The 21970-nt window shown below is 45.9% G+C and overlaps 1 protein-coding gene across 1 annotated transcript in view; it reads left to right on the top strand.

Moving 5' to 3' along the window:
- LOC137320918 (solute carrier organic anion transporter family member 4C1-like) overlaps positions 1-21970 on the top strand; it is a 143991-nt gene that overhangs the window by 60351 nt on the left and 61670 nt on the right. The window contains exon 5 of the mRNA XM_067982908.1: positions 4534-4655. Coding sequence (XP_067839009.1) covers positions 4534-4655 — 122 coding nt within the window. The remainder of the gene's footprint in view (positions 1-4533; positions 4656-21970) is intronic.

Genomic DNA, 21970 nt, shown 5'->3' with positions numbered 1-21970 from the left:
TGGAATTTCGGGAGGCTGCGAAGCGCTGAAACATCGGGCGCTACATGGCCGAATTTGTAGCCCGTAGAGTTGGTTGAAGCATTGGAGTTTCTCTGCAGTGGAGACTGAGGAGCTAGGAGATGCAAAACTGGCAGGAGAGTGTAATTATAGCGTTTAAAGCTTACATAGGCAGCATCCATTATAAATGTGGACATAGGAACTTATAGTGGAAAATGTTGACACAGGAAGTGTTTGCAGAAGTAAGGTTTACACTTTGCATGCGTCGGATGTCAAATTTTGTTACAGATTTTTTAAAAAGGGAAAGGAAACCAGTTATTTTCGTGGAGCCTGAAATTGACATGCATTTTCCAATTTTCAGCTAAATTCTGATTGACATCATCCTTTTTTTTTAACCTAACAGCAATTAGACTTTGTAGCATTTGAAGTACAAAATATGTTGTGCATTACATGGTATAATGCTTCTGCCTTTAAAAAGCAGCATATTATCTGACTTATTGTGGGAAATATCGTAGGAGCATTTCTTTTTAAAAAATTATATAGGTACAAAAATAGAATAAATTTAAAATGACTAAAAAGATGAAAAAGATAATTTATTCTGAATTTGTTCTTCAATTTTAGATTTATAAATGATTGCATAATGTTTGCAAGAATGTTGTTCTTTTATGAGGACTGATAATATGAACGTGGCTGTGAAGCAGTGGAACCACTGCTCCAGAGGCACTCGGTGCCATGAATGAACTAACCTGGTGTCATCATTCGAGGTCAGTTCATTCTAATTAAATTTTTCTCCCAGCTTGTTGCTCAGAATGTGCTGGGAGAGATTGTGAGGAAAGTATTTCTGGTGCCAACAGCGCATAAATGGCTGCTGGTGCTTGGAGAAGAAAGAGCCTTTTTTGTGGGTGGGGAGTTGGGGAATGAACATATTATAGGAGGAAAATCAGCCTGTTGAGGCCCAAAGGTTGAGCATGAGATAAGCAGGGTGGCTCCAGTAAGACAGCTGAGTTGAAAATTGAAACAAATGTCTGCAGGCCCTTTCTTGCAATGCCAATAGAGGCATTGTAGTTGCACTATGGGCAAAAGGCCTGATGTGAATCTGTGCTGCAGCAGGTGACAGTCCTAACACATTACCAGCCTATGGAACATTTCAAAAATTAATCTGATGACACCTTCATCACAGGAGACATTTTAAAGTCGGGTTAAAGTTAAAACTAAATGTTAAAAACCCAACTTCAGACATAGTCTATCATTTTATATATTATAAACAATTTCTTAAAATGATAATTGATCACTTTTTGGTGAAAGTACTAAAAGCCATTCTTGACAATGCCCGTGACACACAGGCACAAGTTAAAATTAGAAAACAGAGGACAGGAGTGGAAAAATCCTTTCTCCTGACAATTCCCTCCAGACGCTTTTAATTCCAGATTGACCGTAACCAGTGCAACAACAATTAATAATACTAAAATATTGCGGACACTGGAAATCTGAAATAAAAGCAGAAAATGCTGGAAACACTCAGCAGGTCAGGCAGCATCTGTGGAGAGAGAAACAGAGTTAACGAGCTCAATTTTAACATTGAAAAACGGGTGGGTTAGGGGCGGTGGGGGGGGGGGCATTGAAAATTGCCACCATTTCAGACCCGCCTCCAACCCGCCCATTTCCGGTTTTCACCGGGGTGTGACGAGGGGCGGGCGACCTTAAAACATTTCAAGAAGGCTTCAGGCCTCCATTTATTTGGACTTCCCGATTTCAACCACGGGGGGCCGGGATTCCTGGGCCTTCTGTTTTACACCTTGTGAAAGGAGACGAGAAGGCTTGAGACTAACAGGTCGGTGCCTAGAAAGGCACAGCTTGTGGGCCTGGAGGAGCAGGAGCGCTTCCCTCAGGCCCAACAAACCTACCTGCACCGACCCCCCTCAACGATCGTGGAAATCCGACCCCCGATTACGGAACCCCCCCTCCCCAATTGTGGAACCCCGATCGTGGACACCCCCCCCCCCCGGTTGCGGCCCCCCCGATCGGGACCCCTGATTGCGGACTCCCCCCCCCCCCCCCCCCCCCCAATTGCGGAATCCCACCCCCCTTGGAAATATATCGCCGTTCCTTCATCGTCGCCGGGTCAAAATCCTGGAACTCCCTTCCTAACAGCACTGTGGGAGAACCTTCACCACATGGACTGCAGTGGTTCAAGAAGGCGGCTCACCACCACCTTCTCAAGGGCAATTGGGGATGGGCAATAAATGCTGGCCTTGCGAGCACCGCCCACATCCCATGAACGTATATAAAAAAAATCACGGATCCCCGACCCCCGATCCTCCCCCCACTCCGATCCCCGACCCCGATCCTCCCCTGGACCTCTGATCCTGCTCCCCCACTCCGATCCTCCGACCCCCGATCCCCCCCCCCCCACTCTGATCCTCCCACCCCCGACCCCTGATCCTCCCCCTCAACGACGCAGACCCCCGTGATGACCCCCGATCCCAACACCCCCCCGTGACTGACCCCCGATCCCAACCCCCATGACTCATGACTCCGGGCCATCCTGTGCCCACCCATGCCCCCTGTGCCCACCCATGCCCCCTGTGCTCACCCATATCCCCCCATCCATACAAACAAAGATTTACCTGCAGACTTACCTGAAGATATCCTCTCCCTGGCTGGTCTCCCACCCGTCTTGAGACCAGCCTGTCAATCAGGCCGGACAGTTGGATGGGAAACTGACAAAAAAGAAAGGACATCCTTACGTCAAAATCGTAAGGACGTCTAGGAAACCCGTACTGATGGGTTTCCCGACCTCAATTTGACCCCCCTGCTCCCTTCCCGGCTCCGTTTTGAAATTGAGCCCAACGTTTCAGGACAATGACCTTTCATCAGAACTGATCTGATGATTCTGAAGAAAGGTTATCGACCTGAAACATTGGCCTTGATATTAACCTCCCCACGACAGGCAGGAGGAGGTCAGGAAGGGGGGGTTAAACCCTAAAAAACAGGGAACGCATCCCCAACCCATCATGTACGCGCCCGTTGTTGCTTTTACGCTGGCGGGTTTCAAGCTGTGTGAGTGTCCCATCCAAGGCTCGGGAAACCTGGCAGCAAAACAGAGGCGGGAGCTGCTGGCTCCAGAAGGTATGTGCTTTTTATAGAACTCCTTGTGGGCTAGGAGGAGCAGGAGTGCCTTTGGCCTCCTTTCTGCCCATCACGGCCCCTCTCTATCCCCTGATGCGATCTCCAACCCCCCCGCCGCCTCCAGCCCCGATCTGCAGCCTGCTCCCCTCTCGCGATAGCGAGCAACCTCCCCCACCCCCACACAATTGCCGATCTGTAGGTTGCTCTGAGATCGCAGCTGGGCCAGCCCCTGATCTGCAGCCGGCCCTGTGATCGCAATTGCCGGGGACCACCCCCACGGGTCACCGGCTGCGGCCTCCTGCCATTGATTTTCCTGCCTGGCAGTCATCCATCCTGTCAATTTGACTGGCTGCCGGTTGGGAAACGGAAGAAAACGATTATAAAGAGGTCCTGCCATTAAATTCGGCAGGACCTCCGCGTCACTGGTCTCGCTGGGTTTCCCCCGCGTTCCCCCACCCCCTCCCCACCTCCCTGGATATATCAGGGCCATTTACTCTGTTTCACTCTCCACAGATGCTACCTGAGTGTTTCCAGCATTTTCTGTTTTTAAAACAATTAATAATACATTCCTAAAATAATTAATTGTTATAATAAAGTCCTGATTTAGCACCATACTTTCAAAACAGGTTTCTTCTTAAAATCCTTTGTTGAAAAACTCTAAATCCTGAATCTTAACCTTACATGTTGGTAACAAAGTTAGATTGCTCTCATCTTTTCATGTGGACTATTCCCCTTGGTTGTGCAGATAATAGAGAGAATGGCTGAATTCAACGAATTGCATCATCAGAGGTAAAGGCCGTTGAGATCAGGAGAAGCAATGCATATGTATATATGTAAATAGTCAGAGTTTTACTTATTAAAGCTCAGAAATAGCTGTCTATTTTGTTGTCCACTAAAGATGGAGTGCTACTTACTGACTTCTGACCTGGATGGGACAGGGATTAAGAATGCTATTTGGGAATCTCCAGCGTACAAAAGAAATTGAACTCTTGGTTCTCACCTCTGCCTTTCTGATCACATCTTCAATCCCTCGCAGACGTTGGACCACTCCTCTCTGAAACTGCATTATATGATTCTACAAAAGGACAATAGATTGTATTTCAATCAATATTTTGATGTTCTTTTGATGATGTTAACCTTTGTTTTTCTAAAGATGACTAGCAATCTATGCTCCAAATTATACCTAACATTGACAGTAATGCCAGCGCACACCGCTGAAGTATTGACCACCGTCATTAAGTAAAACACTAAGATCCCTCAGCAGGACAAGAGAAAGCTAATGTAACCAGAAATTGTTTAAAATTGGCTAATATTGAAAATGAGACAATTTTGGTTTTGTTTTGCTCCAGGATATAAGGATATATTGCAAAGAAGTTCTGATGTTAAGAGATTATATTTACTTTTTAGAATTGCTTTGACACCAGATGACCCTCGATGGCTTGGTGCTTGGTGGATTGGGTTTCTTTTGTGCTGGATACTGGCCTGGTGTCTGGTTCTACCTCTGTCTTGCTTCCCGAAACAGCTACCAGGTAAATCTCACCACTAATTGGATTCATACATTAAAAAGTCTTGTTGATTTCGAGATGAACACAGTTTGAAACCAATTGTAAAGTACTGTCCCACCTAATATCTATAACCATAATATGAGGTACCTATAGCCATAATATGAGGTACCTAGAACCACAATATGAGGTACCTAGAGCCATAATTTGAGGTATCTAAAGCCATAATATGAGGTACCTTAGCCATAATATAAGGACTTTGAAATAGAATGAAAGAACATTTTTGGAAAAAGTGATCAAAATGATCTGAAACTAGAAATTTTGAGTTTAAAACTATATTATTCCCTTATATTTGTGTGTGTACATGTTCAGATTTATAAAATTAGATGTACTTCATCCAATTCAAATGTCTGGGAATATGAAAACCGAAATAATGGAGTTTTAAATTTTTTTTTTTATTCGTTCATGGGATGTGGGCGTTGCTGGCGAGACCAGCATTTATTGCGCATCCCTAATTGCCCTTGAGAAGGTGGTGATCAGCCGCCTTCTTGAACCGCTGCAGTCCGTGTGATGAAGGTAGTGCTGTTAGGAAGGGAGTTCCAGGATTTTGACCCAGCGACGATGAAGAAACAACGATATATTTCCAAGTCGGGATGGCGTGTGACTTGGAGGAGAACGTGCAGGTGGTGTTGTTCCCATGTTCCTGCTGCCCTTCTCCTTCTAGGTGGTAGAGGTTGCGGGTTTGGGAGATGCTGTCGAAGAAGCCTTGGCGAATTGCTGCAGTGCATCCTGTGGATGGTGCACACTGCAGCCACGGTGCACCGATGGGGTGCCAATCAAGCGGGCTGCTTTATCCTGGATGGTGTCGAGCTCCTTGAGCGTTATTGGAGTTCCACTCATCCAGGCAAGTGGAGAGTATTCCATCACACTCCTGACTTGTGCCTTGTAGATGGTGGAAATACTTTGAGAAGTCAGGAGGTGAGTCACTCGCCGCAGAATACCCAGCCTCTGACCTGCTCTCGTAGCCACAGTATTTATATGGCTGGTCCAGTTAAGTTTCTGGTCAATGGTGACCCCCAGGATGTTGATGGTGGGGGATTCGGCGATGGTATTGCAGTGAATGTCAAGGGGAGGTGGTTACACTCTCTCTTGTTGGAGATGGTAATTGCCTGGCACTTGTCTGGCGCGAATGTTACTTGCCACTTATCAGCACAAGCCTGGATGTCCAGGTCTTGCTGCATGAGGGCACGGACTGCTTCATTATCTGAGGGGTTGTGAATGGAACTGAACACTGTGCAATAATCAGCGAACATCCCCACTTCTGACCTTATGATGGAGGGAAGGTCATTGATGAAGCAGCTGAAGATGGTTGGGCCTAGGACACTGCCCTGAGGAACTCCTACAGCAATGTCCTGGCGCTGAGGCGATTGGCCTCCAACAACCACTATCATCTTCCTTTGTGCTAGTTATGACTCCAGCCACTGAAGAGTTTCCCTCCTGATGCCCATTGACTTCAATTTTACTAGGGCTCCTTGGTGCCACACTCGGTCAAATGCTGCCTTGATATCAAGGGCATTCACTCTCACCTCACCTCTGGAATTCAGCTCTTTTGTCCATGTTTGGACCAAGGCTGTAATGAGGTCTGGAGCCGAGCGTTCCTGGCGGAATGCAAACTGGTAAACTATTTGCAATTGTAGGGTTAAAATTAATTTCTGGGAAGTATTTTTGGTGGGTTTTTTTATGTTTGAAAATTTTATTAACTAAATAAAATGCTCTACGTATTATGGGCTGGATTTTGCTGTAAAAATACTAGGGGCTAACAGCGCTCACCGTTATTTGCAAATCAGACAGTAACTTCCGGCGACCGCACATGCACAATTAAATGCGGAAATCCGGAAGTTTCTGTACCAGATGTGATGCTTCTCTAAAAGCTGAGCAAAAACAGCATCTCGCCGGCTGGCTCCCCGTTCAAATGTATTGAACGGTGTGAAGTTCCTGTAATTACCTGATAGAAATGGACCAAACTCGCCAAAAAAAGTTAAGTCTAAGCACCCTTTTAACGGCATGGTAAGTCTTAATTACTGCCAAACAACCTTTCTGGCACTGAAAACTAACTTCAGATTTTAATTGTTGTTGGACATTTAAAGAAAATATTTAATTTTTTTTACTTTTTCTTTCTGTCTCTTTTATCTCTGTCTCTTAATTCAATCTTTCTTACCCTCTCTTTATTTTGCTTTCTGTACCTGATCTGACATTGAATTCATTATTCTAACTTACACTTCCTGGTTCTGACTCTGCACTGTTATTAACAATGGTAAACAATTTTACAACACCAAGTTATAGTCCAGCAATTTTATTTGAAATTCACAAGCTTTCGGAGGCTTCCTCCTTCGTCAGGTGAATGTGGAAGTGAAATCCTCGAACCCTTCGCATTGAAAATCACAGAACAATGCTTGGTGATTACAGACAGTGTTTTCAACTGCCCGTTGCCAAGGCAATCAGTGTGCAGACAGACAGGTGTTACCTCCAGATCCCCCGAATATACAAACCACCAAAAAAAAAGAGGCAGAAACATCGAAAAGACAGCAAATGACCCGTTGTATTAAAAACAGATAACATTTGTTCGCTGGTGGGGTAACGTGTAGCGTGACATGAACCCAAGATCCCGGTTGAGGCCGTCCTCATGGGTGCGGAACTTGGCTATCAATTTCTGCTCGACGATTTTGCGTTGTCGTGTGTCTCGAAGGCCGCCTTGGAGTATGCTTACCCGAAGGTCGGTGGCTGAATGTCCCTGACTGCTGAAGTGTTCCCCGACTGGGAGGGAACCCTCCTGTTTGGCGATTGTTGCGCGGTGTCCGTTCATCCGTTGTCGCAGTGTCTGCATGGTCTCGCCAATGTACCATGCTCTGGGGCATCCTTTCCTGCAACGTATGAGGTAGACAACGTTGGCCGAGTCACAGGAGTATGAACCATGTACCTGGTGGGTGGTGTCCTCTCGTGTGATGGTGGTATCTGTGTCGATGATCTGGCATGTCTTGCAGAGGTTACCGTGGCAGGGTTGTGTGGTGTCGTGGACGCTGTTCTCCTGAAAGCTGGGTAATTTGCTGCGAACGATGGTCTGTTTGAGGTTGGGTGGCTGTTTAAAGGCGAGTAGTGGAGGTGTGGGGATGGCCATAGCGAGGTGTTCGTCGAATTTGATGACATGTTGAAGGCTGCGGAGAACATGGCGTAGTTTCTCCGCTCCGGGGAAGTACTGGACGACAAAGGGTACTCTGTTAGTTGCGTCCCGTGTTGGTCTCCTGAGGAGGTCTATGCGATTTTTCGCTGTAGCCCGTCGGAACTGTCGATCGATGAGTCGAGCATCATATCCCGTTCTTACTTGGGCGTCTTTCAGCGTCTGTAGGTGTCCATCGCGTTCCTCCTCGTCTGAGCAGACCCTGTGTATTCGCAGGGCCTGTCCATAGGGGATGGCCTCTTTGACGTGGTTAGGGCGGGAGCTGGAAAAGTGGAGCATCGTGAGGTTGTCCGTGGGCTTGTGGTAGAGTGAGGTGCTGAGGTGCCCGTCTTTGATGGAGATTCGTGTGTCCAAGAAAGAAACTGATTCTGAGGAGTAGTCCATGGTGAGCTTGATGGTGGGATGGAACTTGTTGATGTTATCGTGTAGTCTCTTTAGTGATTCCTCGCCGTGGGTCCATAGAAAGAAAATGTCGTCGATGTATCTGGTGTATAGTGTTGGTTGGAGGTCCTGTGCAGTGAAGAAGTCGTGCTCGAACTTGTGCATGAAAATGTTGGCATATTAGGGTGCGAATTTGGTCCCCATGGCTGTTCCGTGTGTTTGGGTAAAGAACTGGTTATCGAAGGTGAAGACATTGTGATCCAGGATGAAGTGGATGAGTTGTAGGATGGCATCTGGAGATTGGCTGTTGTTGGTGTTGAGTATTGATGCTGTCGCAGCGATGCCGTCATCGTGGGGGATACTGGTGTCGAGTGCCGAAACGTCCATCGTGGTGAGAAGTGTTCCTGGTTCAACTGGTCCGTGGGTGCTGAGTTTTTGTAGGAAGTCTGTAGTGTCGCGACAGAAGCTGGGAGTTCCCTGTACGATGGGTTTCAGGATGCCCTCGATGTATCCAGAGAGGTTCTCACACAGGGTTCCGTTGCCTGATACGATAGGACGTCCGGGTGTGTTGGCTTTGTGTATCTTTGGAGGCAGTAGAAGTCTCCCACGCGGGGAGTACGTGGGATGAGAGTGCGTAGGATGCTTTGAAGGTCTGGATCGAAGGTCTTGATCAGTTTGTTGAGCTGGTGGGTGTGTTCTTTGGTCGGATCTGTGGGTAACCGTCTGTAGTGTTCCTGGTTGTCCAGTTGTCGGTATGCTTCTTTGCAATAGTCCGTTCTGTTCTGTATGACGATGGCTCCTCCTTTGTCCGCTGGTTTGATGACGATGTTATTAACAATGCTTCAATAAGGAGATAAACAGCTGCTTGTCCTGTTCACACAGCTCCCAGACACCCTATATAGGGCGCTGTGCTTTTTGGATCTCTAATTTAGAGGAACCTGCCTCTATGACTATGGCCAAGTGCAAATCTAACAAACAGCGGGTGGCGGTCGTTCACCACGCACAGCAAAACCTGGCCCAATGTGCTTTATGATCAGGCTTAAAATTGCCAGTAGATATTTAACATGATTGTGACCTGTTACATGTCACTTTGGCTCAGAAGGAACTGAACAAAGTGACATGTAATAGGCATATCTCATCAGGCTGCTACATCTTGATGTTTCTTAGGAACATAGGACTGCATAAGACTGGAAAAGATCATTTGTATCCATTGGGCCAGTCCCAAGGGTCACAGATTTCCTACCTCACTTTATCTCTCATGTCCTCCAACAGCTCTGTCTGCCAAATATTTATCCATCACCCTCTTGAAACTTATCATATCAGCTGCTTCAACTGCATCCCAGGTGATGAGATTATGGGGGTTAAATTGGATAACCCCCGTAAACGGGCGTGGGGATCGAGGCACGCGGTTAGCCGGCAACCGTTCATTGAGTTGCAGGCAGCACGTTAAATTGGTGCTGCCTGCTGTTTTACATGATTGCTGCGTGCACCCAGCACTACCTGCACTGTTCATTGGCTGCATACATCAGCAGGGGGCCCGATATCGCGAGTGGCTGGCGCTACTTAAAGCCAGCCTGCACCTCTTAAAGGGGAGGTGTATTATGTCTGCAAGAAGTGGTGGGAGTCATTTGGAAACCAAAACTGTGCTGTGATATGTTGAGCAATGGCTGAACATGCGAGAGAGTGTGCACCAAGGTTTTCTGATAATGCACTGGAGCCCTTGGTGCAAGAGGTGGAGAGAAGGAGGGAAATCTTATATACACAGTGGGGCAGGAGGCCCTCGAGACATATGCTCAGGATGCAGTGGGAGGAAGTAGTAGCAGAGGTCAATATAATAAATTGGATAGCCCGGTGGTGAAGGATAGAATACTGGAGCCTGGTCTTCAGTTGCTTCCAAGCCTATATTCACAGAGATCCACATTAACCACTCCACACCCTAGAAAAGCTCTCATATAAATAGATACAAGAGTGTCCCCAGTTGATATGCACCACTGAATACAATTAACACTAATTGATATAAATCATATGGATACAATTAACAGTCAATGCCGGGAGTTTCGCTCCAAGAACATGGATGCGGTGTAGCAAGAAGTTTAATGATCTGACACGAGTTATCAAGGTGAGTGAGTTCAATCTTCTAATGACATATCCTACCAACCGCACCATTTGCCTAATCCACTGTTCAAATCACTACACCCCCATCACCCACCTTCCGACAATCTCTATCAATCAGTACTCAACCCTTCAATTCATATGCTTTACCTCACCCTCACACACTTAGCACTGTTGTAAGCCTCACACCCACAAATCAAAGCTCACACATACTGGCAGCTATTCAAACATGACAGCCACATCATTCAAACATCTTGCAGGACACTCACTGACACATTTCCCTCTTTCTTGCAGGAGAAGGTGACGCATAACAGGAGGCAGCAAGAAAGTACTGGAGGAGGACGTGCGCGCCTACACGTTTTACACCCCATGACCATGATGGGAAGGGGCATCACTGAGGCCGTGGCTACTGGCGGTGCTGGAGAGATTGATGATCGGGGTCTCTGCATACCTAATCCTCCTTCTCTCTTCCCACTTCTCCCTCATCCCACAATCTCTTCTGACTCACAAGCTGCAGATGGAGTAAGCACGCACTTCTTACTTTCTCCTCTCCCATCACCACAACCCAAACCTTGTCCCTCTTTCATTTTAGATACCCAAGAACTGGGGCATTCCCAGTCAGAGGAGGAACAGAAGAAAACAGTGATGATGAAGAGATACCGTAACTCGATCTTACACTCGCAGTCACCAGCTCAGATACTGACACTGCGCATACTTTAGAGGATAGGATAGAGGAGGGATCTGCACATGGTGAGACCCCGGGCACATGTACGCAGGAACCAGGGCGGGGAGAAAGGATACAGCAGGTGCCAGCTCGTCAGAGGGCGAGGTCGCACACTAGTTCTGTGCAGAGGAGTCAGATAAGGACTTTGACAGCCCAGGCTGCAGAAGAAGGCTGATGGGCGTATACAATCAAATCTTGGTGCACTGGAAAGCCTGCCAGAAAGACTGTGCACAATGTCAAGGATCATAGAGGAGTACAGCTCCAACTTAGCACAAGGCTTTGCGCAGAGCTTGGAGCCCATCTTTTCCACATGGAACAGGTGGTCACCTCCATCAGCACACCTGTGGAATGCACCATGGTGCAGTGTCTGATGACCAATGTCACAGCTTCCATTGCAGTACAATCAGGTCTCATCAAAGGTCTGATTGCTGCGTTGGAATCTCAGACTGCTGCTATCATGGCTCGGGTACCATTGTTGAATGGGGCTTCCAGGGCATCACAGCAGTCCAGCAATCTGTTTTCCAACAAATCACCAGGATTGCGGAGGCACCGCCCGAGAGAGTGGCAGTGGCTCCATGGAAGAGGAATCTGCTGTCCTCTCTCAGGATGACACCATTCCTGCTCCCACCCCTGCCATACTGCCAGTGCCCTTGCTTTTGCCTGTCAGCCAGCCAGCCCAGTCTGCTGCAGCCCAGGGTGAGATGGTGCAGTCTGATGCCAGACTCTCCCAGCCCAGAGCTGCTCGAGATCGTCCTCCAAGGCCATCTGCATGGTCCTCAATTGAAGGTCAGCAGCCTTCCATCTCCCATGCTTTAGCCATTGGGAAAGCACCTTGTAGGAGCAATAGGAAAGGTAAAGGCAGATGAAAGACGGGCACTAAGAGAATGCACAAGGGTGATTAGTTTCGTTTTGTATGCATTTTTTAATGATTGAATTGATAAATTTGGATTTGAATTTGAATTTGGTGGAGGCCTTTATTTCCGCGGTGAACTGAGGGAGGAACCGATAAGTGTTGTCAGAAAGTGATGGTCAGTGAGAGAGGAAAGGTAAGGAGTGTGGGGCTGTTGGTGAATGGGGTGGTGTAGTTGAGGTTACTGATATCGCTCGTGAATTATTTGATCACGTAGAGCCTGGACAGAAAGGGCCTGTCTACGTTGTCGCCTCTTTTCCTCTTCCTCTTTCTCTTGCACTTCCTCCTCTTCCTCCACTTCCTCCTCCTGCTCCACCTCTTGCTCCTGCTCCTCAGCTTCTCGACTGATATGTGGTTGCAAGAGCTGTTCCCTTATAATGGCCAGGTTGTGCAGCATGCAGCATACTACCACAAATCTCGATATCCACTTAGCTGAGTGCTGCGGGGCTCCTCCAGAGCGGTCCAGGCAGTGGAAGCGTTGCTTGAGGACACCGATGGTGTGCTCGTTGATGTTCTGTGTGGCAGTATGGTTCTCGTTGTAGGCCTTCTGTGTACATGTGCGTGCGTTTCTGACCGGAGTCATAAGCCATATCATGAGGGGATAACCCTTGTCACCCAATAGCCAGTCTTTGACCAGCCGTGCTGGTTCAAACACAGGTGGAACAGAGGACTGCTGCAGAATGAACGAATTATGACTGCTGCCAGGATAGCGGGCATTCACCTGCATGATTCGCTGCTTGTGGTCACGCAAGGCAGTGTGTGAGCAGTCAATGGCAACCCGCATCATGGGGACGTCTGCAATCCATGCAAAACCTCTTGCTTGCTCTTCCTGCTTGTCTCTGAGGGAATGAGATGTATGTGTTTCTCATTGTATAGAGAGCCTCAGTGACCTCTCTTATACAGCAGCGCACTGCAAACTGCGAGATGTTGCTTATGTCTCCAGCAGCAGCCTGAAAGGAGCCAGAGGCATCAAAATTAAGAGCCACCTTGATAGCCACAGGCAATGCTGTTCTTTCCCTGCTCTGAGGCTGCAGTTGTGGCTACAACAGTTGACAGATTTCACTCACTACCTCTTTTGTAAACCGAAGATATTTCATGCACTGGTCGTCGCTGAAATTGAGGTAAGAGAATTGCTCCCTGAAGACCCCCTCCCTCAGATATGACCTCATGCTGAGTGCCCTGCTCCACCTCCTCCTCCTCCTCCTCTTTCTAGCGGCTTGTCCTGCTCTGCGTAGCCTCTCTTCATTCTCCTAGTCATGTTCAATTCCCAGAGGAAGCCCTAGCAGGCCACCCATGTTTGGAAGCAACTTTTTTCAGCACAATATTTTTAAATGCCACTAAAAGGACTGCAAAACCAGCCAGACCACAGGTATTGAAACTTTAGCCAAGTAGAGGAAACCTCCAAAAACGGGTACAATTGGACCAGCAGCCAGAAGAAATAATCCAGCAACTAACCTGTGTGGGAGGTGGGGTCCTTCATGGAGGGTCTTTCATGCCGTTTAACGTCGTGTTTAGCTGTGCAAGGTTAAGACAGGGTGTTGGCTGGAGTGTGGAGTTCTAAAATGGCAGCGGTGTCTTCTTCAAATCAGCATTGATTCGTGTCATGATCTGCATGCTGCTGCCAGTCGTTAGGTGCGCGCGCAAACCCCTTTATCAAGTTGACTTCCTGCACGCTTCCCGTCTGAAGTATGCGGGGGCATCTTGGACCCCATTTTGAAACCTTAGGCGGGTGCTAAGCAGCCCAATTCAACCCCCTATATCTTAACTGTGTATTTACCTTTCATTGTCTAAGCTTGAACCCATGTCCTAGATTCTCCTTTAATAATGAATATCTCTCTGTGATCAGTTTATCTATTCCCTTTAACATCTTAAATTGCTTAATACGATTATTCCTAAATTTTTTTGAGGCTTTGCTGATGGTGTTGGTATAAGACTCATTATACATGCTAATTTCATTTAAGTTTGTCTCTCATTGGATCTTGCTTCTTTATCGCCACTTTCTCATTTGTAACACTGCTTGCCCATTTGAGATGGGTGCAGAAATTGTGATTAGCTTGGCCTGTGAATGTAGCTTCTTTAAGGTGAGTATTCATTTTTAAATTTTAGTTTGCAATGCTTCTATGGCACGTCTCCCTTGTGCCTCAGTGACCAGAGTTGGACACAACACACAAGGTGCAGTCTGACCAGAGCACTGTACAGTTTCATTATGGCTATCACCGACTTGTGTTCTACTGTTTGGCTACATAGTTCAACGTTCTATTGGCCTTGATGATTGCTGCTCTGCATTGGTCAGACAAAAGTTGAGCGTCGAGTCTACGACGTCTTTCAGCTTCATCCATAGCTATTCTCCATTCATCCATAATTTGCAGGCTGTTGTGTTTAAAACAAGCTGATTTATTTGGCACATATATAGCATATTAAAATCCATTTCAGTTATAGGGCTTAACATCAGCTTAAACAAACCCCAACTGCCATAATTAACATGTATCAGTCCTTAATGTGATTAACAGCAACAGTAGCAGCAGAATATAGGTGAACAGCCTTTCTCCAGTGTGAATTCGCTGGTGTTTCAGCAGGCTGGATGACTGAGTGAATTGCTTCCCCAACACGGAGCAGGTGAAGGGTCTCTTCCCATTGTGAACATGCTGGTATGTGACCAGTTCAACCATCTGAATTTTTTCTCATAATGAATGCACCATAAAATGCTGGATTAAAATTGTTTTTTCTTTTTTTGCTACTAGTAAAAATCCAACATGCAAACCTTAATTTTGGAACAAAATTGTACTTTAACTGCCTAATTGTGTTTTCAATCCATTAGTAAACGTTTAGCATTGTGGCTGCAACCAAACTGGCACAGTCTGCAAAAAACTGATTTACAACACTGCACTCAACCTTGCATTCATTCCTACGCTTGGCAGACCGTGCTAATGATATTGTGGCACAGTTAATGAGCATCAATTATTTACAGAATTAAGAAAAATACTTATTTCACAGTAAGTTTAAAAAAAGGGATGAGTATACCAAATTGTAGCTGGTATTTTTCCGTACAAGACGCCTGATTATAAATTCTTAAGGATAAACCCTGGAGCTTCTAGACGGCTCTGACTGGTTAGCTAATACTGCTGGGTTGCACAGAATGTTAGCAGCATGTTGGCATAGAGTATTTGGGAGACAAGGGAGAAAAGTCAAAAGAAACTTGTATTTTTCATTTTATTTTGCCATGCTGGAACTGCTAACCTCACAGCTTAATATAGCTATGATGTGGAGATGCCGGTGATGGACTGGGGTGGACAAATGTAAGGAGTCTTACAACACCAGGTTATAGTCCAACAGTTTTATTTGAAATCGCAAGCTTTCGGAGGCTTCCTCCTTTGTCAGGTGAGTGTAGGGTTCCATAAAGGTATAGCATATACAGTCAGAGAACAATGCCTGGTGATTACAGATAATCTTTCCAACTGCCCGTTATCAAAGCAATCAAAGGAGTTGAATGGTGTTCAGACAGGGAAACATTACATACAAGACTACCGAATACACAAACGGTCACAACACAAAGACAGAGAGAGAGAGAGAGAGATAGAGAGAGTCCCGAAAGGCAGAGAAAGAGATAGAATAACCAGTTGTATTAAAAACAGATAACTTTTTTTTCGCTGGTGGGGTTACATGTAGCATGTCACGCTACATGTAACCCCACCAGCGAAAAAAAAGCTATCTGTTTTTAATACAACTGGTTATTCTATCTCTTTCTCTGCCTTTCGGGACTCTCTCTATCTCTCTCTCTCTCTCTCTGTCTTTGTGTTGTGACCGTTTGTGTATTCGGTAGTCTTGTATGTAATGTTTCCCTGTCTGAACACCATTCAACTCCTTTGATTGCTTTGATAACGGGCAGTTGGAAAGATTATCTGTAATCACCAGGCATTGTTCTCTGACTATATATGCTATAGCTTTATGGAACCCTACACTCACCTGACGAAGGAGGAAGCCTCTGAAAGCTTGCGATTTCAAATAAAACTGTTGGACTATAACCTGGTGTTGTAGGACTCCTTTCTTAATATAGCTAGCAAGGCAGAGGGAGTCAGACTCTAGAGTTTGGTTTGACTACTGGTCCTCTGTTATTAGACTGGCCATTAGGATGCAAGGCTATGATAAGGCTGAGCAATCCATATCAAAGTTCCTCTTCCGGAGTCAGGATGTTACACTTTCTTGAGCTGGGCACCTATTCACAGACTAATAAAAGTCATCCTGACTGCAACAGATGGACTCAAGTGACAAAGGCCCTGAAAATCCAAGCCTAGTCTCTGTCATTTCTGAGATTTTCTGGTCTGCCTGAAGTGGGGACTCCCACGCCTGAAGTGTCCCCTTCTCCGGCTCAGTAGGGGCCCAGCGTAGTACTGGAGACTAGTATGCCCAGTGAGATGAGATGTACCATGCTCCAGATGGGCGGTGGCGGGGGGGCGGATCCAGACCAGGCAAGCAGTCTGGGCCCCATAGATTCATAAGATTATTGTTTTTCTCAATATTCTTAATTTGGACCGTTATACATGGTGCCATAGAGGATTCGTCTGGGATCTGGGATCCCAGCAAACCCCCCCCCCCCCCACCCACAGGAGGTTAACTGGCAGAACTTCTGCTGGGACTTCTGCCCACTGGCCCAATGCAAGTGAGGTGCCCTCCCACTGACTCCTCAAATTTTTGAACTGGTGGGTGCGATTCCAGAATTTCACAGGTGCAATCGCTGGGTTTGTATATTTATTTGTTTGTAAGTTATGTGAATCTTTTGAGTTTTCCAACTCCATTTGTTAAGGTTCCACGTGGTATAGAGTCCCTCACCAAGTGACTATTCTTCTGATTTCTAAGAACATTAAATTTAACATTATTGATATTCAGATTAAGACTCTGGAAGGCCAAAGTAAAGTAAATAGCTCTCTTGAGTATTGCTAAGGGTATTTATAAGTATGTTTCATGTTGATGCGGCGTATAAACTCTTTCATTTATTAGGTTTTTGTGACTGGGAACTAAACCAGTGGTTTTCATGCAGGGAGTCGCTTATGTCTTAATCACTTGCACAGTAATGAGAGTGGGCTGTAGTGATTTGTCCTTTGATTTCCCACTTATCTTCTGGTGAATTGCCTGGCCTTTAGTCACTGCCTTCCTTAATGACAGGAATAAAGTTGGCAAATTTTACGACAATGGGGAGGGAGGCTCTATGACCTAGTGGTGGGAAGCATGATTCCTGACCAATTTCTCCCCAAGTAAACTCTTTAGAATAGGTGAAACCAATCAATTGGAAGGAGTATGCAAGTCCAAATGGCAGGTGTTATTACCATTCTCCTTAGCACAAATAAAGGCACTGTATTAAGTAGTTTTATTCAAATTTAACTCCCTCTAAAGCAAGTTCTGAACACAAAGTCTGTGTGTATCTGAACACTTATTTGCATGTGATGTAGAAGATTCTGTAGAAAAAAAGGGTATCACCACTTCCACTCACATAACAAAGCAGGGAAAGAGAAAATGTAATTTAGCCAGGTCACTTCCTTCACTACCTCAACGTTTAATCTCCTGAGGGAAGGTCCTATAGGATGGTTGGTATCTAACTCATGGCGGTGGTGGGGGATGTAATTCTCAGGGCCTTTGCTAGGCTGAAAATCACAGTGCAGCACTTATCACCCTGTTCCCATTGCCACCATTTTCAACCCGTCATGGAAATTGGTGGCCCAAGTACCTACCCCTTTCAGGTGGGAGGCTACTTTTAATATGCTAATCGAGGTCCTACGCCATTTGTAGGATCTTGACTCAATTTAAAGTTTCCCTGATCCGCTGGTTGTGGAATCGCTTTGCTTTGTCTGCAGCGTGCTGCTTCCGCTGTTTAACATGCATGTCGCCCTGTGTTGTGGCTTCACCAAGTTGGCAGCTCATTTTCAGATATATCTGGTACTGCTCCCGGTGTGCTCTTCTACACTCTTTTAACCAGTGTTGGTCATTTGGCGTGATGGTAAGGGATATGCCGGGCCATGAGGTTACAGATTGTGCTAGTATATAATTCTGCAGCTGCTGTTGGCCCACAGCACTTCATGGAGATCAGTTGCTAGATCAGTTCTTAATCTGTTCCACTTAGCACAATGGTAGTGCCACATGACATGATGGAGGATGTCCTCAATGTGAAGATGGAATGGTTTCCACAAGGACTGTGCGATGGCTACTCCTACCAATGCTGTCATGGGCAGACAAATCTGCGATAGATAAATTGGTGAAGACAAGGTCAAGCAGTTTAGTCCTTTGTTTTGGTTCTCTCTCCACCTGCCACAAGCCCAGTATAGTTACTACAAAGATAGCACAGCTGATCTCAGTGTTTCCACAATCAAACGTTCAGAACACTAAATGGTCTCTAAGTAAATACGCTGGGGGCTAAATTGGGCTGCGTTGCGCCCGTGTTGTAGGCACTATGCACACACCTAAGTCCAAAAATGGCGCCCGAGATCCGCACACACATTCCAGCATGACGTGCGCAGGATGCCATCTTGGTAAAGGTGGTTGCGCTGGAAGCATGTAGAGTAGGGAGGTTATAATGTAAATCAGTGTGCAACATTGATTTGAAGCAGCTGGCGGCATTTTCGAACTCCCCACGCCAACCACCTTGCACAGTTGAACAGGACTTAAATGGCACGAAGAACACCCCCGCCCCGCCCCCCGCCCCCCACCGCCACCCCAACCAGTGCTCTTTAAAGGGATCATGCTGGAGTTACAGGTTAGTTGCTGGATTAGTTATTCTGGCTGCTGGTACAATTGTGGATGTTTGTGGAAGTTTCCTATACTTGGAGAAAGTTGCAATATTATATGGAGAATGGTCTGGGTGGTCGTGCAGTACTGTTAGTGGTATTTAAAATAGTGTGCTGAACAAGGTTGCTTCCAGACATGGGTGGTCTGCTAGGGCTTCCTCTGGGGATTGAACATGACTGGGAGCATGCAGAGAGGCCACGCAGATCAGGACAAGCTGCCAGAAGAAGGAGGAGGAGGAGGCGGAGAAAGATACGGAGGAGGAAGTGAAGGAGGAGGAAGTGGAGGAAGAGGCAGAGAGGCAACAAGGTAGACAGGCCCTGTCTGCCAGGGCTCTACGTGATCAGATGATTAATGAGCGACACCAGTAACCTCAATGACTCCTCCTCATTCACCAACAGTCCCACACTTCTTACCTTTCTAGGCTACAGGGCATTCTGGAGGGGGAGGGTGAACAGCCAGTAGTCATGGTCCATATTGGTACCAACGACATAGGTAAAAAAAGGGATGAGGTCCTGCAAGGTGAATTTAAGGAGTCAGGAGATAAATTAAAAAGCAGGACTTCAAAGGTAGTGATCTCAGGATTACTACCGGTGCCACGTGCTAGTGAGTATAGGAACAGGAGAATAGACAGGATGAATGCGTGGCTGCAGGGATGGTGTAGGAGGGAGGGATTTAGATTCCTGGGAGATTGGGACCGGTTCTGGGGAAGGTGGGACCTGTACAAGCGTGACGGGTTACACCCGAGCAGGACCGGGACAAATGTCCTCGCGGGGGTGTTTGCTAGTGCTGTTGGGGAAGGTTTAAACTAGAGTGGCAGGGGGATGGGAACCTGAGCGGGGAGTCAGAAGGGAATAAAGTTGAGAGCAGCAAGAGAGGGGAAGACCCAGGGGAAATCTACAATACAAATAGTACAAACAGTTGTTCAAGAACAAGTGAAAGGGAAAAGCATAGAGCAGCGGAAAGAAAGTGTACTTTAGGCACTTTAGGTACTTTAGGCACGACAGATAAAATGAAAACTAGAAGGCGTAAGGCGATTAACCCAGCATCAAAGCTGTGGCAGGGGGTTGGGAACCTGAGCAGGGACACAGAGGAAAGCGTATCAGGAAGGGACAGAAGGTATGGAGTAAAAGGTAAAGTGTTAAAAAAGGAAAAAGCAGGAACGAAGTGTCACAAAACATATTTGAAAGTTCTTTATCTGAATGCACGTAGCATTCGTAACAAAATGGACGAGTTAACGGCACAAATAACTACGTATGGGTATGATCTTGTGGCCATTACAGAAACATGGCTGCAGGGTGACAACGACTGGGAATTAAATATGCCAGGGTATTTAACAATCAGGAAGGACAGGCAGGAAGGAAGGGGAGATGGGGTGGCTATGTTAATAAGGGAAGGAATCACTGTAATACAGAGAAAAGATATTGGGACAAAGGATCAGGATAATGAATCAGTTTGGGTAGAGATAAGGAATAATAAGGGGCAAAAAACACTTGTGGGCGTAGTACATAGGTCTCCTAATAGTTGCAACTCTGCTGGAAGAAGTATTAATCAGGAAATAGTCGGGGCATGTATTAAGGGAACAGCTATAATTATGGGGGATTTTAACTATCATATTAACTGGGCAAATCAAATTGGGCAGGGTAGCCTTGAGGAAGAGTTTATTGAGTGTATTAGGGATGGATTTCTTGAGCAGTATGTAACTGAACCAACAAGGGGGCAAGCAACCTTGGACCTGGTCCTGTGTAATGAGCCAGGATTAATTAATAATGTCCTAGTTAAGGATCCCCTTGGAATGAGTGACCATAACATGGTTACATTCCATATCCAATTAGAGGGTGAGAAGGTTGGTTCTCAAACAAGCGTACTGAGCTTGAATAAAGGAGACTATGATGGTATGAGAGCGGAATTGATTAAAGTGGACTGGGAAAATAGTTTAAAGGGTAAGACGGTACATGAACAGTGGTGTTCATTTAAGGAGTTATTTTACAACTTTCAAAAAATATATATTCCACTGAGGAAAAAAGGGTGTAAAAGAAATGACAGCCATCCGTGGCTAAGTAAAGAAATTAAGGATAGTATCTGACTAAAAACAAGGACATATATGGTAGCCAAACTTAGTGGGAGGATAGAAGATTGGGAAGTCTTCAAAAGACAGCAAAAAGTAACTAAAGGATTGATTAAGAAAGGGAAGATAGATTATGAAAATAAATTAGCAAAAAATATAAAAACAGATAGCAAGAGTTTCTATAGTTATATAAAAAGAAAAAGGGTGGCTAAGGCAAACGTAGGTCCTTTAGAGGATGAGACCGGGAAATTAATGGTGGGAAACATGGAGATGGCAAAAATGCTGAACAAATATTTTGTTTCAGTCTTTACGGTAGAGGACACTAAGAATATCCCAACACTGGACAAACAGGGGTCTCTAGGGGGGGAGGAGCTAAATACGATTAAAATCACTAAGGAATTGGTACTCAGTAAATTAATGGGACTCAAGGCGGATAAATCCCCTGGACCTGATGGCTTACATCCTAGGGTCTTGAGGGAAGTGGCAGTGGGGATTGTGGATGCTTTGGTAATAATTTTCCAAAATTCTCTGGACTTGGCAAAGGTCCCAGCAGATTGGAAAACTGCTAATGTAACACCCTTATTTAAAAAGGGTAGTAGGCAGAAGGCTGGAAATTATAGACCAGTTAGCCTAACATCTGTGGTGGGTAAAATTTTGGAGTCTATTATTAAGGAGACAGTAGTGGAACATTTGGATAAACATAATTTAATAAGACAAAGTCAGCATGGCTTTACGAAGGGGAAGTCATGTCTGACAAATTTGCTTGAGTTCTTTGAGGATATAACGTACAGGGTGGATAAAGGGGAACCAGTGGACGTAGTGTATTTGGACTTCCAGAAGGCATTCGACAAGGTGCCACATAAAAGATTATTGCTCAAGATAAAGAATCACTGGACTGGGGGTAATATTCTGGCATGGGTGGAGGATTGGTTATCTAACAGGAAGCAGAGAGTTGGGATAAATGGTACATTCTCGGACTGGCAACTTGTAGCCAGTGGTGTTCCGCAGGGTTCGGTGCTGGGTCCCCAACTCTTTACAATCTATATTAACGATTTGGAGGAGGAGACCGAGTGTAACATATCAAAGTTTGCAGATGATACAAAGATGGGAGGGAAAGTAGAGAGTGAGGAAGACATAAAAA

This window comes from Heptranchias perlo, chromosome 4, assembly GCF_035084215.1.
Source record: "Heptranchias perlo isolate sHepPer1 chromosome 4, sHepPer1.hap1, whole genome shotgun sequence".
Classification (NCBI taxonomy): domain Eukaryota; kingdom Metazoa; phylum Chordata; class Chondrichthyes; order Hexanchiformes; family Hexanchidae; genus Heptranchias; species Heptranchias perlo.
This window is presented reverse-complemented; position numbering and strand designations above follow the sequence as displayed.